Source organism: Festucalex cinctus, chromosome 14, assembly GCF_051991245.1.
Source record: "Festucalex cinctus isolate MCC-2025b chromosome 14, RoL_Fcin_1.0, whole genome shotgun sequence".
Taxonomy (NCBI): domain Eukaryota; kingdom Metazoa; phylum Chordata; class Actinopteri; order Syngnathiformes; family Syngnathidae; genus Festucalex; species Festucalex cinctus.
Window position 1 is genome coordinate 18020035 of NC_135424.1, and position 13365 is coordinate 18033399.

At 40.3% G+C, this 13365-nt stretch overlaps 2 protein-coding genes across 17 annotated transcripts in view; both read left to right on the top strand.

Moving 5' to 3' along the window:
• The window catches only part of dst (dystonin), a 120762-nt gene that overhangs the window by 37743 nt on the left and 69654 nt on the right, over window positions 1–13365 (top strand). For all 16 annotated transcript variants that reach the window (XM_077495468.1, XM_077495472.1, XM_077495469.1 and 13 more), the window contains 22 exons: window positions 126–219; window positions 893–1047; window positions 1120–1528; window positions 1616–1744; window positions 1818–1895; window positions 2628–2789; window positions 2886–2990; window positions 3109–3204; window positions 3270–3395; window positions 3488–3640; window positions 3830–3984; window positions 4069–4195; window positions 4276–4459; window positions 4530–4687; window positions 4771–4949; window positions 5037–5175; window positions 5251–5444; window positions 5570–5732; window positions 5866–5949; window positions 6069–6176; window positions 6273–6371; window positions 12242–12388. In XM_077495468.1, coding sequence (XP_077351594.1) covers window positions 126–219; window positions 893–1047; window positions 1120–1528; window positions 1616–1744; window positions 1818–1895; window positions 2628–2789; window positions 2886–2990; window positions 3109–3204; window positions 3270–3395; window positions 3488–3640; window positions 3830–3984; window positions 4069–4195; window positions 4276–4459; window positions 4530–4687; window positions 4771–4949; window positions 5037–5175; window positions 5251–5444; window positions 5570–5732; window positions 5866–5949; window positions 6069–6176; window positions 6273–6371; window positions 12242–12388 — 3244 coding nt within the window. The remainder of the gene's footprint in view (window positions 1–125; window positions 220–892; window positions 1048–1119; window positions 1529–1615; window positions 1745–1817; window positions 1896–2627; window positions 2790–2885; window positions 2991–3108; window positions 3205–3269; window positions 3396–3487; window positions 3641–3829; window positions 3985–4068; window positions 4196–4275; window positions 4460–4529; window positions 4688–4770; window positions 4950–5036; window positions 5176–5250; window positions 5445–5569; window positions 5733–5865; window positions 5950–6068; window positions 6177–6272; window positions 6372–12241; window positions 12389–13365) is intronic.
• LOC144001284 (uncharacterized) lies at window positions 8999–12235 on the top strand. Its single transcript, XM_077495485.1, has 2 exons — window positions 8999–9754; window positions 9869–12235. The coding sequence occupies exons 1-2, from the start codon at window positions 9038–9040 to the stop codon at window positions 11903–11905; spliced, it is 2754 nt and encodes a 917-aa protein (XP_077351611.1). The 5' UTR covers window positions 8999–9037; the 3' UTR covers window positions 11906–12235.

The window sequence follows — 13365 nt, forward strand, 5'->3', positions numbered from 1 at the left end:
ATTAACAGCTCTTATATTCTTAATAACAACATCGCCTATGGATCCAGGTGGGTCTTGAGTGCATGCTTGATTTGTGTTTTTGTGCACATAGTAATACAAGAAAATATTGCATTGTTTTTTTTTAGGCTCGAGACTCTGCAGCAGATTGCCAACAGGGTCCAGCGAGACTGCGTTCACGGTGAAGACAAGTTGGCGCTGGCAAGAAATTCACTGCAATCAGTAAGTTTTGTACTTTGCAACTTTTTACCTCTATTTTTTTCTCAATTCTTCTTTCCATTCCATTTCTATTTTTTTCTTAACTCATTCACTCCCAGTGACAAGTCTACTTGTCCATTATAATTTTTCAGAGTGGGGATAGATGGGAAGAATCTGATTATGCTCCCCTGTAAATGTCAAACTTGGAAATACCTTTACTGATGCCCAACCACCGGTAGATGACATCATTACAGCATTTTATACGAAATAGACAGTTTTAGAGTCCATGGGAGAAATGGCTGTACTTTGGCAAACCTACATTTTGCTACTGTCAATTATAAAAGAACGGGAGGGGGGAAAAGTATTCTATTCTATTCTATTCTATTCTATTCTGTCATTTGGTAGATTCGGCTTATATATCATTGTTGGACGTAATATCACGTGGGTATTGAAAATTTTGAAATTTTCTAAAATGGCTGGTAGTGAAAGAGTTAATATAGATATATATAGAAAATAAAAGGTAGGATTTTGGCAGGTATTATTCTACACAATGAGAACAAACATTTTCATACAAAATTGATTTATTGAAAGGTTGCATCAGTCAAAGTAAAATGAAAAACAAACCAATGAGCTGTTGAACTTGTTACTGTTTGTGTCTACTAACTGCACCTATTCCCGATGTGTTCTGTTTTCTCAGGATGTTAAACGTCTTCAATCCGGCATCCATTTCCTAAATGAAGCCGAGGTCGCCGGCTACCTTTTGGAGTGCGAGAACATCCTGAGACAACAAGTAGTGGACATCCAAGTTCTTCTAGATGGGAAATTTCCATTTACAGATCAGCTAGTGCGACGGTAAAAAACAATTTCATGACTTCACATAAAAATACTGCACAAATATTGACATCTCACAATGTTGCAATCCAGGGTGTCAAACCTACGAGATGATCTTCTATCCCTGAGATCGCAGTGCGCATCCGTGTACAGCAAAAGCCGCACCTTAACGACAGAGCAGACCAAAATGATGATCTCGGGCATTACGCAGAGCCTGAATTCTGGCTTCTCTCTTCCTCCTGCGCTCACCCACGGAGGGTTCGGTACCTCCACGTTCACCTCAAGCCTTACGCCGTCCTTGACCTCTGGGTTGCAGTCTGCTTCAGAGCAAACCTACATGAGCAGTGCTGGTAGTATGGAGCCGGGCAGCCTCAGGGAAATGACATACATGCACATCCCCAAACCCTTAATGAAATCCTCACTGACCGACCCCAGTTTGACAGAAGAAGAGGTGAACATGAAATATATTCAGGACCTGTTGAACTGGCTGGACGACATGCAGGTAAACTATCAAAGCTTTGCATTAGTTTGTCATGCATTTTATCAAGCTCCTGAATTTCTTTGTGTACTGTATATAATTTTTTTTCAGTTGCAATTGGATCGCTCAGAGTGGGGATCTGACATGCCAAGCGTCGCGGCGCACTTAGAAAACCACAAAGCGGTACAAAGGGCTATCGAAGAATTTCAAACGAGTCTGAAAGAGGCCAAATCGAGTGAGGTGAGCAAACCTGCATGATGAATGAGCAAAATGTTTTATCTGTTTGAAATCTAATGACTTTTATCTCCTGCAGAGTCAGATGAATCTACCCTTGAAACTAACCTACTCAGAAAAACTTAACAGTCTAGAGAAGCAGTATGATAAACTATTGGTAAGTCACATATTGAGGACGGTATAAATCAGGGGTCTCAAACTTGCGACCAGGGGGCCATATATAGCCCGCATGATGACATTTTGCGGCCCCATACTTGACATCAAAATGTAATAGAAAATTGTGTTAGAAAAAATTGTGTTGCTCAGGAAATCAGACAAATTTGACTCTATTTTAGAGTGGGACCAAATAGACACAGTTTTAGAGTAATATTTGCACTTCGAAGGGAGTAAAATAAAGAATTGAAAAAAAAAAGCCACTCAAGAGTTGAGGAACAAACTCACAACCTTCAGTTTGGGAGACAGACGATTTACTCCCTGAGCCACGCAGTTCATGCTGTGTGTTTATCGCTCGTGTCAGCTGGAATCTTCGTTACGTCAAGAAACCAAAAACGATGTGTTTGGTCTCCTCTTGGATATAAGCAAACAGTAGGAGGGGCATAGCTCAGATGGTTGTGTGGCAGTCTTCCAATAAATATTACTCTAAAACTGAGTCTATTTGGTCCCACTCTAAATAGAGTCAAACTTACTCTATGAAATTTACTGTGTAGACAGACATGTTGGGTTTGCAAAGTACCAGGGAGATGAAAGAAAGGAATGAGTCACCAACCTTGAGCTGGTTATGTTCTGTACTGATAAGATTAGATGTACTTTTTTTGTTTGAGACCCCTTGTCTAAATCCAAAAGGCTTCGCTCCTTATCTAATTTGAGTTTCTGAACGTGTGCTTGTCAGAGGTCTTCAAAGGAGCGACAAAACAACCTGGAGAGCCTCCACGACTTTGTGTCGCAGGCAACACGCGAGCTCATCTGGCTCAACGAGAAGGAGGAAGAGGAGGTCGCGTTTGACTGGAGCGATCGCAACATCAACGTATCCAAGAAAAGAGACTACCATGCTGTGGGTTTGACTCATTAAGCCATAACGATTTGCCGAATGCTTGACAGGTTCTTTGTTTTTGCTCTAAGTCACAAATCCTTTAATGTGTCCAAACAGGATCTGATGAAGGAGCTTGATGAAAAGGAGGAAGTGATCAAGTCTGTGCAAGAGTTAGCAGAGCGTCTTCTTTTTAAGAGTCACCCAGCCAGGTTAACTATTGAGGTAAGCCAACCTTTTATTACCACAGTTCTGTCTCCACCCTGCATGCTATTATTAAAATTCAATGGAGACTTTTCAATCATGGCTATTTTGTCTAATTTCTTAATACGGTTGCCTGCAGGCATACAGAGCTGCCATGCAAACGCAGTGGAGTTGGATCCTGCAGTTGTGCTCGTGTGTGGAACAGCATCTAAAGGAGAACGCTATTTATTTTGAGGTGTGTCCTCCTTTGTAAGTCACGACAGTGTGGCCATTGCTCACAGCTCTTCTCCTATTGTGCAGTTTTTCAGCGATGCCAAAGAATCCATGGACTTCCTTAGGAGCTTGCAAGACGCCATTCAGAGAAAGTACAGCTGCGACCGAACCAGCAGCTTGCACAGGCTGGAGGATCTCATTCAGGAATCCATGGTAAACTTGCACCAGCTTGCAAGACATGCATGATCTACGGCGATGCTTTTAATGAAACCTGAACGCGCTGCTTGGGCGTTGTGTCTGTTTAGGAAGAAAAAGAACAGCTTCTTCAATATCGCAACACTGTAGCCGGTTTGATGGGTCGCGCCAAGAATATTGTGCAGCTCAAGCCCAGGAACCCCGACAGCCCTCTTCGATCCTCCATCCCTGTCAAAGCCATCTGTGATTATCGACAGATAGAGGTGCAATACTCTTTGTGTTCTGCAGTTAATTGTCCGAAATGTGTTACCATAAATTAAGATTCTGAATTGCCTGAAAAAAGCACCACAAAATTCCAAAGTTGCTCCTAAAATGAAGTCATTGATGCGCAAAACTGCTCTGCAAAGAAAAAAAAAATAGAGCATTGAATAACTTGAATGACTTGGTTTCAGATAACCATTTATAAAGATGATGAGTGCGTGCTGGCCAACAACGGTCATCGGGCCAAGTGGAAAGTCATCAACCCTGCAGGCAATGAAGCCATGGTGCCTTCTGTCTGTTTCACTGTGCCCCCACCCAACAAAGAGGCTGTTGATATGGCTTCGAAGTAAGATGCTTCCCTACATTATTTGCGCACGACATACTGTATATGATGTGTTTATGTATTGTAAATGCAATTATTTTCCTACAGAACGGAGCAGTTGTACCAGAATGTCCTCTCACTTTGGCACCACTCCCACATCAACATGAAAAGTGTGGTGTCTTGGCATTGTCTCATGGGTGATATACGCACCATCCGCCACTGGACTGTTGCCTCTGTATGTCCTTTAGCAGTTGACCATCGTCTCATTCACATGCCAAATGAAATCATTAACATGTTTCCTTTCACCTGTTGCAGTTTAAAACAATGCTACCAGGTGAGCATCAGCAAGTTTTGAGCAACCTTCAGTCTCATTTTGATGAGTTCCTGGAAGACTGTGAGGAGTCTGAGGTGTTCACCGTGGCCGACTGTGCTCAACTGGAGAGGGACGTTGCGGCCTGCAAGGAATATTACCAAGAACTCCTCAAATCTGCAGAGAGAGGCAAGTTATTTCAAACATATAATCTTGAGGATTGTATTACGAATGAGTTGTATTGGTTCGTGTTAAACAGAGGAACACGAGGAGTCCGTGTACAACCGTTACATCTCAGAAATACGCAACTTCCGGATGCATCTGGAGGCCCATGAAGAGCAACTGATCAGGAAAATCCGCACACCTCTGGACAGAGACGATGTGTACCAGAGTCTGCAGCGCATCACTGAGCAAGAGGTTCATTACACACTTGAGAATGATTCACCAAACCCCTGATTTTAGCCGTTACTTGTTTGTAATCACGATTTTTCCCTTTGCAGAAAAAGATGGAAGATCTGAATAAATTTAAGGAAGACCTGGACACCCTAAATGAGAAATGTGAGGTGTTTCTCAGACAAGCTGCCGGCTTTCCAGCGGCATCGACTCTCTCCTCCGAACTCAGCATTGTGGTTCAGAACATGAGCCAAGTGCATTCTATGTCTTCTATTTACATGGACAAGTGAGTGTGAATGTATCATCGAGCAACAAACAATTCATCTTGGGGCATTCAGACGTAAATGTTTGCTATATTTGATGTGTGTGGCAGACTGAAGACATTGAGCTTGGTGGTGAAGCATAGTCAGACTGCAGAGGCGTTGGTGAAGGCATACGAATCCAAACTCTATGAGGAAGATGCAATGAACTCTGACCTTCAGTCTATTGAAACAGTCATTTCCACACTCAAGGTGATGCTTATTTTCAACCTTTATCGCATCAGGATGTTAACTTTTTTGAGTAAATATTATTTCCTCTAATTATAGCAATGGCGGGCAGAGATTGATGAAAAGCAGGAAGTGTTCCACGATTTGGAGGATGAACTTCAGAAATCCAGACTCAACAGTGATCGCATGTTTAAGGCCCACAACGAGCGTGACTTTGACCTGGACTGGCACAAGGAGAAGGCTGATCAACTGAATGAGAGATGGAGAAACATTCACTCTCAAATTGATGGCAGGTAAGGTTGTCTAGTTTGGACAGTCCAGTTTAGCGTTAAAGGGCATAAAAATCAATTATTTCAAAAACAATGGACTTTCTTTTCATGGAGTTCTCATTAAGGTTTTCAATCTTTTTTTTTTTCAGGCTGAGGGACCTGGAAGGTAATAGCAAATCCCTGAAGCTTTACAAAGACTCTTACAGTAGTCTTGATGAATGGGTTCGAGAAGCTGAGGCAGAACAGATTAAGGCTCAAGAAAATAAGACAGAAGATAGCAAGGCTCTCGCTGAAGTGTTGAACAAACACAAGGTATGACACTATATATATATATATATATATATATATATATATATATATATATATATATATATATATATATATATATATATATATATATATATATATATATATATATATATATATATATAACTCTGCTTTACAGGTTCTTGTTGCTGAAATTGAACAAAAGCAGAGCCAAATTGACGAATGTCAGAAGTACTCAGAACAGTGCTCATCCGCCGTAAAGGTAATTCATTATTTTTAAACTCATAGTTCCACCATTTTACCCCACTGCACAACATTTTGTCCAACATGGCAATTAAGGATAGAATCTTGCGGCTTTACACGTAAACCTCTTTTTTTTAGGATTATGAGCTCCAGCTGATGACCTTCAGAGCGATGGTTGATTCCCAACACAAATCTCCCCTCAAGAAACGCAAGATGCAAAGCTCTTCTGATGCCATCCAGCAGGAGGTAACCACTTAATGGTCTTTCTTTTTTATAAACACATATAAATACATATTAAATTTTATTTAACAACAATCCGTCTTTTTTTGTTTTTGTAACCAGTTTATGGATCTTCGCACCCGCTACACAGCTCTTGTGACCCTCATGACACAGTATGTAAAGTTTGCAAGTGAAACCCTGAAGAGAGCAGAAGACGAAGAGGTGAGATTGTCACATTTTTTGACTCCTACATTACAGAAGAAGAGACTTTTACACTGGTCTGAATGTTGTCATGCCTTTCTCATATTTGCATGTACTTATGGTGTCATTTTAATATTTTCAAACTGCTCTTGCTTAAAATGTGTGTTTTTTTGTTTTGTTTTAGCTTTCTCCCTTGCTCTTTTTCCGAGGTTTTATTATGTTATTAGCTAATACAAAGGCTGTCATGTTACTATGTATTAGTAACATGGTTATGCATTGTTGTAGTGCTGGTGACTATTTTTTGGAAGGAGCTGGTGTTTAGGGATCTTTACATTTGGCCTTATGGGAGAATAAAAGTTCCTTAGAGAATGTTAGATGATATCTGTGGTGCATGATCAGAAATAATTGGTTGTCATGATGGAATTCCTGGTTCTTGCTTAAGCTTGCTTCCGCACTCTGGTAAACAGGGAAAAAGTCAATGTTATTGTATATCCTATGTACCATGATGGATAACTGAATTTTTTGCATTTTAGAACAAAATGGCTTTTGAGAGAGCAGAGAATGCAAAAAGGACAGAGAGCATGGAGCTCCAAAAATCTGCAGGGGATATAAAACTTAACCAACTTAATCTGATGGTGCGTGAACAAGAGGCCTTGCTGGTTGAAAGACAAGCACAGTTGCTTAGGTTTGAAGGAGAACTAAAAACACAACAGCGGATGAATGACGATCTAACGTTTCAGAAATCGCAGCTTGAGCATGACGTTCGACAAAGTCAGGCCAAATTGGAGAGAGTAATGGCTGAAAAAGTTGCTGGTGAGCAGGAACTAAGTCATTCCAAACTGTTAATTGAGCAGGCAGAGGCCAAGTGGTCCAACGCTCAGAGGAAACTGGAGGACCTTGTCAATGAAAACCAAGTTCTAATGAACCAAAGCCCCACATTTCAGAGAAAAATTATAGTGGAGGAAATAAAAAAGGAACATCTTCAAAGTGAAGTCCAAGCGCAGCTGTTTTTACCAATAGACAGTCATTCCAGTGAGTCCCGATCAAATATACTGAGAGAATATCAAAGATTAAAAGAGGATTTACTACAGAAATCTGATGAGTTAGTCTTGGCCCAGAAACGAGCAGAAATGTCTGAGGAGAAAGCTCAAAGTTATAAAAAGCTGTTGGATGATAGAGATAATCGACTCAAGAAGCTTCAGCTGGATATAGAGGCAGAAAGGTTCAGCCTGAGACAGAAATTAGAAGATCTTCACCAGGAGACAGAAACCTTGCAGAGAACAATCTCTGAACTACAGGAGGAAGTCAGATCTCTTCACAGGGCAAAATCCTCACTGGAGCAAAATGCTTTCTTCCAAAATACAGAAGTTGAAGGTCTCAAAGAGCAGCTGAAGATTACTCAAGGAGAAATTCACAGAAGGAGTTCCTTGGATCAGGATAATATTCAAAAGATTAGCAGTTTAGAGGAACAACTAGCTTCGAAGCAGGTGGAAATAAATCAACTGAAGTTTAAATGCACTGAGCTTGGAAGAGTAAACATGTCATCCGACAGTGATCTGAAAGCTCTTCAGCTCCATACTGAGTCACTGGAAAAAGACAAGTCCTATTTAGAGCAAAAGATGAAGTCTCTGAAGAGTGAAAGTCAGAGTTTGAAAGAGCAGCTTCAGGAGGCCAAAGAGGAAGTTGCAGTAATGAGGAGATCTGAGCAGGAATGCCTGTTCAAATGTAAAAGTCTGGAGGCAGGAATTCAAAATTGTGAATTTGTGACTTCTCAGTTGCAGAAAAAAGCAAATGAGTCAAAGCAGGTTAATGCTGACTTGGAAAAGAGTTTGAAGAATGCAAGGGAGAAACACGATCAGGCGATGATGGAGGTAAACAGAAAAGATCAACAAATTGAAATTCTCAAGTCTCAGATAGAAGCGGCTAAATCACAGGTCAAAATTATTGAGGGGGAGCTCAATACAAAATCCCAGAACACACATGAGCTTCAAGTAAAGTTACAGGATCATAGTGAGCATGTGAAGACCTTAACAGAACTCAACTGCAGCGTCATAAACTACCAGAGAGAAATAACAACGCTGAAATCTGACCTTAAGTCTGCGTTAGCTGAGAAGGAGATAGCAGAGCGGAAGGTCCACATGCAAAGTGCTGAGATTAACGATTTGAAGACAATGTTGACAAATAAAAATGAAGAAATTCAGAAAGGATCTTCCGTGATTAACAAACATCTCAGCAAAGTGAAAGCATTAGAAGATGAACTATTTAAATATGAGCACAATGTTAAGGCACAAACAAAGAGCACAGACAAAATGACAGAGAATTTAAATCAGGAGATACTTGGTCTTAAGATGGAGAAAAAAGCTGCAGAGAAAAATTTAGAAAACTTGAATGCTAAAGTTTCAGAGTTGAGCTCTTCTCTGCAGAAAGTAAAAGACCAATTAGCTAAAGAGAGCCAAGAAAGAAAAAACAAAGAATCTAAAATAATGCAGCTTGAATGTGAGCTTCAAAAAACTAAAACAACAGTGACAGCAGGAATGTCTAACTTACAATCCCAATCAAATCTCCAACACGAAAATTTGATCCTTAACAAAGAGAAAACTGATGCTTTAGGGAAAGTTGTCTCATTGGAATCTGAAACCAAACTGTTGAAGGAAAAGCTGCAGTTTAACAATGCAGAAGCTGAAAGAATGCAAAAAGAGAATTCTCTGCTCAGGCTGAGGACACAGCTGATGGAGGAACAAGTTGGCAAGTGCAAGAGAATGCTTGAGGAATTGAAGACTAAGTTGGAACTTCAGAGGCAGGGTTATGAAAGGCATCTGATGTTAGTGCAGAAGGAAATGGAAAAGAAAGTCATGTTAGCACAGTCAGAAATCACAAGTGAGCAAGACATGTCGCAAAAGCGTTCGCATGATGCAAAATTAGAAGAGATGCTCACCGAATATCTCAAAGAAGAGATTCAAGTATTGAAATCAGCGCCTCAAAATACATCTGAATCAAAGCAGCAAATGGAGAGTAAAATTGACAAATTGGAGCAAGAGAAACATACGCATGACCAAGATTTACCAAAGGCAAGATTACAAATTCTTAAACTTGAAGAGGACAAATGTACGCTATACTCAAAGGTAAATGCTTCGCAAAGCAAGGAGCGTTCAACACAGCTCCTAAGAGATGCCAATGCTAAAGTGACGGCAAAGGAAATGAGCCCTCATCCTGGACAAATCGAGTGGAACAACAGAGAGGTTCCAACTATTCCAGGGCTCACAACGCAGAAGGACAACCAGATGTTTAGGAACCAGGAAGTCACCAAGGGCAACTCTGAGACTGCTCTCCTGAAGACAACCATGCTGAAAGAGCCACAATGCAGCAAGGAGGAGGCGATTCGACTCATGAAAAGCTCGTCAGAGGTATGGGATGAGGTCTTTGAGTCAGTCACACAGACAACAATCAATATACCTCTTTAAATTCTTTTCTTCTTTCGTAGTTCTTTCTAACAGGGTCTTCTAATTTCCAATCCACAGATGCCAACATTGCAGAAAGAAGACATTCTTATAGATTTTGAACAAGATGAAATGAAAGTCATCCCTAGTCAGACAACTTTAACAAGTTCAATTTATCAAAATCTCACATTCCCCCAAAAAGAATATACGACTGAAATGCATCAGATTTACTCAGGGTTGAACCCAAAATTGCAGGGGTACATGGCCCTATGTGAACCCAGAGAGTACCAGACAGAAAAACACAGCATCTTTACGACAACAACTTATCATCTCACAGATCCTCTTGAATCAAGAGATCCGCCCGTGAAAAATGCTCCAGAAAGTCGAGACCGTCTCAGCTTGTGGAATACAACTACAATGACTCTCACTGACCTCAAAAGAAGCACAATTATTCAAAACCTAATCAGATATAAGATCTTGGATGAAGAGATTTTCCGTAAATTAGAGATGGGACTTATCACAATGGACAAGGTGCACGCATCAATTGTGCCCTATGTCGGCAAACCAACTGCCATTGCCGGAGTTTATGTGGAGTCAAGTAAGAAGAAGGCTTCCTTCTTAGAGGCAGCTGAGAAAGGTTTCTTAGCAAAAGTGTATGCTATGGAATTTCTGCAATCTCAGGCAGCGACAGGAAGCATCACTGATCTGACCACGGGCCAGATATACTCACTAGATGAGGCTCTTGAGAGAGGAATTTTTGAATCAGACTTAAAAGACAAACTGATGGAGGCTGAGAAAGCTTTTAGTGGCTATATCCACGCTGGCAAAAGGCTGTCTGTGTTCCAGGCGATGGAGGAGAGTATTCTTGAGCGATACAAAGGCAAGAAGATCCTTGAAGTACAGATAGCCACCGGTGGCGTGATTAACCCAGAGGGTGGTTTCAGAATGCCCCCTAGCATTGCTCTTGATCATGGCTTTCTCAACAAGGAGACTCTTCAAATTCTGTATGATCCTGTCCGCAATCCCAAAGGTTTTCACAACCCTGATACCGGACAGAAAGCATACTATTGTGACATACTAAAGGCATGTCTTTATGACATTGACGGTGGCGTTCTTCTGCTTCCGCTTGGTGACCGGCATCTTACAAGTAGCTCTCCCACAAGTTCACACCGGGTGTCTGTTGTCAGCAGCAGTCGTGGTATTGAGATGTCTGCGTATGAAGCATTCAAGAAGAAACACATCGACAAGCAGACCTATCTATTTTTGTCACAGCAGGAGAGTGAATGGCACGAGACGTCTGTAGATGACGCCAGTGGAGGTTTGCGTCATATCATCACCGATGTCAAAAATGGCAGAAAGCTTTGTCTTGAGTCTGCTCTCAGTCAGAGGTTCCTTGAAGCGTCTGAGCTAGAACGGTACAGGGATAGCCTTCTTAGTATCTACGAGATTGCCGACATCATATTTTCAAGAATGGTTGTTGTGGAGGATGTAAACAGCCCCATTGCTGGTCTTTGGGACCTCACCCAGAAGAAGAGGCTGTCTGTTCTTGAGGGATTTCAACAAGGTTTTACTGACGGGACGACTACCTTGAGATTGCTGGAGGCCCAGGCCTGCACCGGAGGTATTTGTGACCCCTCCTCCGGAGAGAAACTTACAGTCAGTGATGCAATGAGCAAAGGTCTTTTAAATGACAAGTTGGCTCAGAAACTACAGCAATGTGAGCAGGCATTCAATGGCATCACTCACCCTAAGACTGCAAAGTCTGTGTCGATCACTCAGGCAGTCCAGGAAAATCTTTTACCCAAGGATGTCGGCTCTCGCTGTATAGAGTTCCAGCTGCTGACTGGTGGATTGATAAACCCTGACACTCATGACCGAGTCTCACTGGAGGAAGTCATTCAGAGGGGCCTGGTTGACAAAGCCACGGTCTCAGCTGTCAAAGACGAAAAATCCCACATCAAAAGTCTCACTTGTCCAAAGACCAAGAGACGAATCACATACAAAGAAGCTCTTGAAAGAAGTGTTTATGATTGCCACACTGGTTTGAGATTACTGGAGGCTGCCCAAGCTCAAGGTTTTGGAGCCTTTTCAACTTTACCTTACAGAAAGTGGAAATAAAATCTTGGGAAAGTGCTGGAAATAGGATTTATTTTTGGCTTAGCGTGTAGCTATATTATGTTGTGTGCTTAAATAACATTTCTTCAACATGGAATTTTTGTGCTTGCCTCCATTTTATGTTGTTCATTTCTTTGCAGAGACCCATCATTAGAGCTTTTTTGAGTTTTTACTAGTGAATTGTATTATTGCATAATTGGAATAATCTTTCAACTTGCCTCCCCTTTTGTACCGACTGAAGCATGAAATTATCATATCATCATTTTTCTCCCGTCTGGCATTTGACAGTTTCTTTGCAAGTTATTGATATTCTCATACCCCCACCTGTTCTAATTCCAGAGATCAGTGGATGAAGAGAAGCGAGAGCATGGTGATAAAGTTAGCAAACTATTAGGTTGGATGTCTAATGTGAAACAGAATGCGAGCAATGAGGGAAATACTTTGAAAGATAGTAATGCCAACACAGATGCTTCAAATAACTCTCAGGTAATAATAATACTGTATGTATTTGGTTTGTTGTTAACTTTACTTGATAAAAACAATATTTGCTTTGAGGGTTTTTGTTTATATCCTATAAGACATTGTCTCATTTGATTTTGTAATAAAAGCACTTCTTTCTGATCTGCTGATTCAATGTATTTTACACTGTAAACGGATGTGTTGTTCATCAAATCAAGCGGTCAGTCTGATACAACCACCCTTTACTGTTGCACAAGCACCCATGTTTCAGACCAGACCGACTTGAGTTCATTCACTATACAGATAAAATGAAAGCCTATTTGTAAAATCAAGCATGCAATTACTTTCAGTATTTCACTCAGAAATACCAATACTTTAAATTAAATAAGACCAATTCCAGTGTTCACATACTTTACATATTGCATTGCATTAAATTGCATAATTTTTTTCACATTAATATTCGTTGGTATGTTACAATGTAGTATACCAGTTTGTCACAAATCTATTTGTATTCTGTAGAAAAATGTGGTAATTAATTATTGTATTTAGAGGACAGAAAGACAAATGAGCAGATATGATATTGCTCTATTAATTCACAAAAGAAACAATTTCAGGCACATTGTTCTATTCTAATCTTTTCTATTGTGTTCTATTCTTTAAATTTAGTGAACACAATATTTTTCATAGGCTGTTTACTATTACATTTCACTATTGTGTTGTATCTATTATTTTGTACAAATGTTTATATTATACTCATAACCACAATAAATGATGGATCTACACTGACTGGCCAAAATATTAAGTACACTGAAAAGAGTTCACAACAAAAAAAATGAATATCAATTGGGATTTAACTGAGAAATATCCTTCTTTGTAACATCATTTATTGATTGTGTTAGATTTCATTAGATTGTGAAGGTGTACACAATATTGTGGCCTGTGAGTGTATTTTACTAAACAAATATGTCTAAAATACTTACCGTATTTTCACGACAATAAGGCGC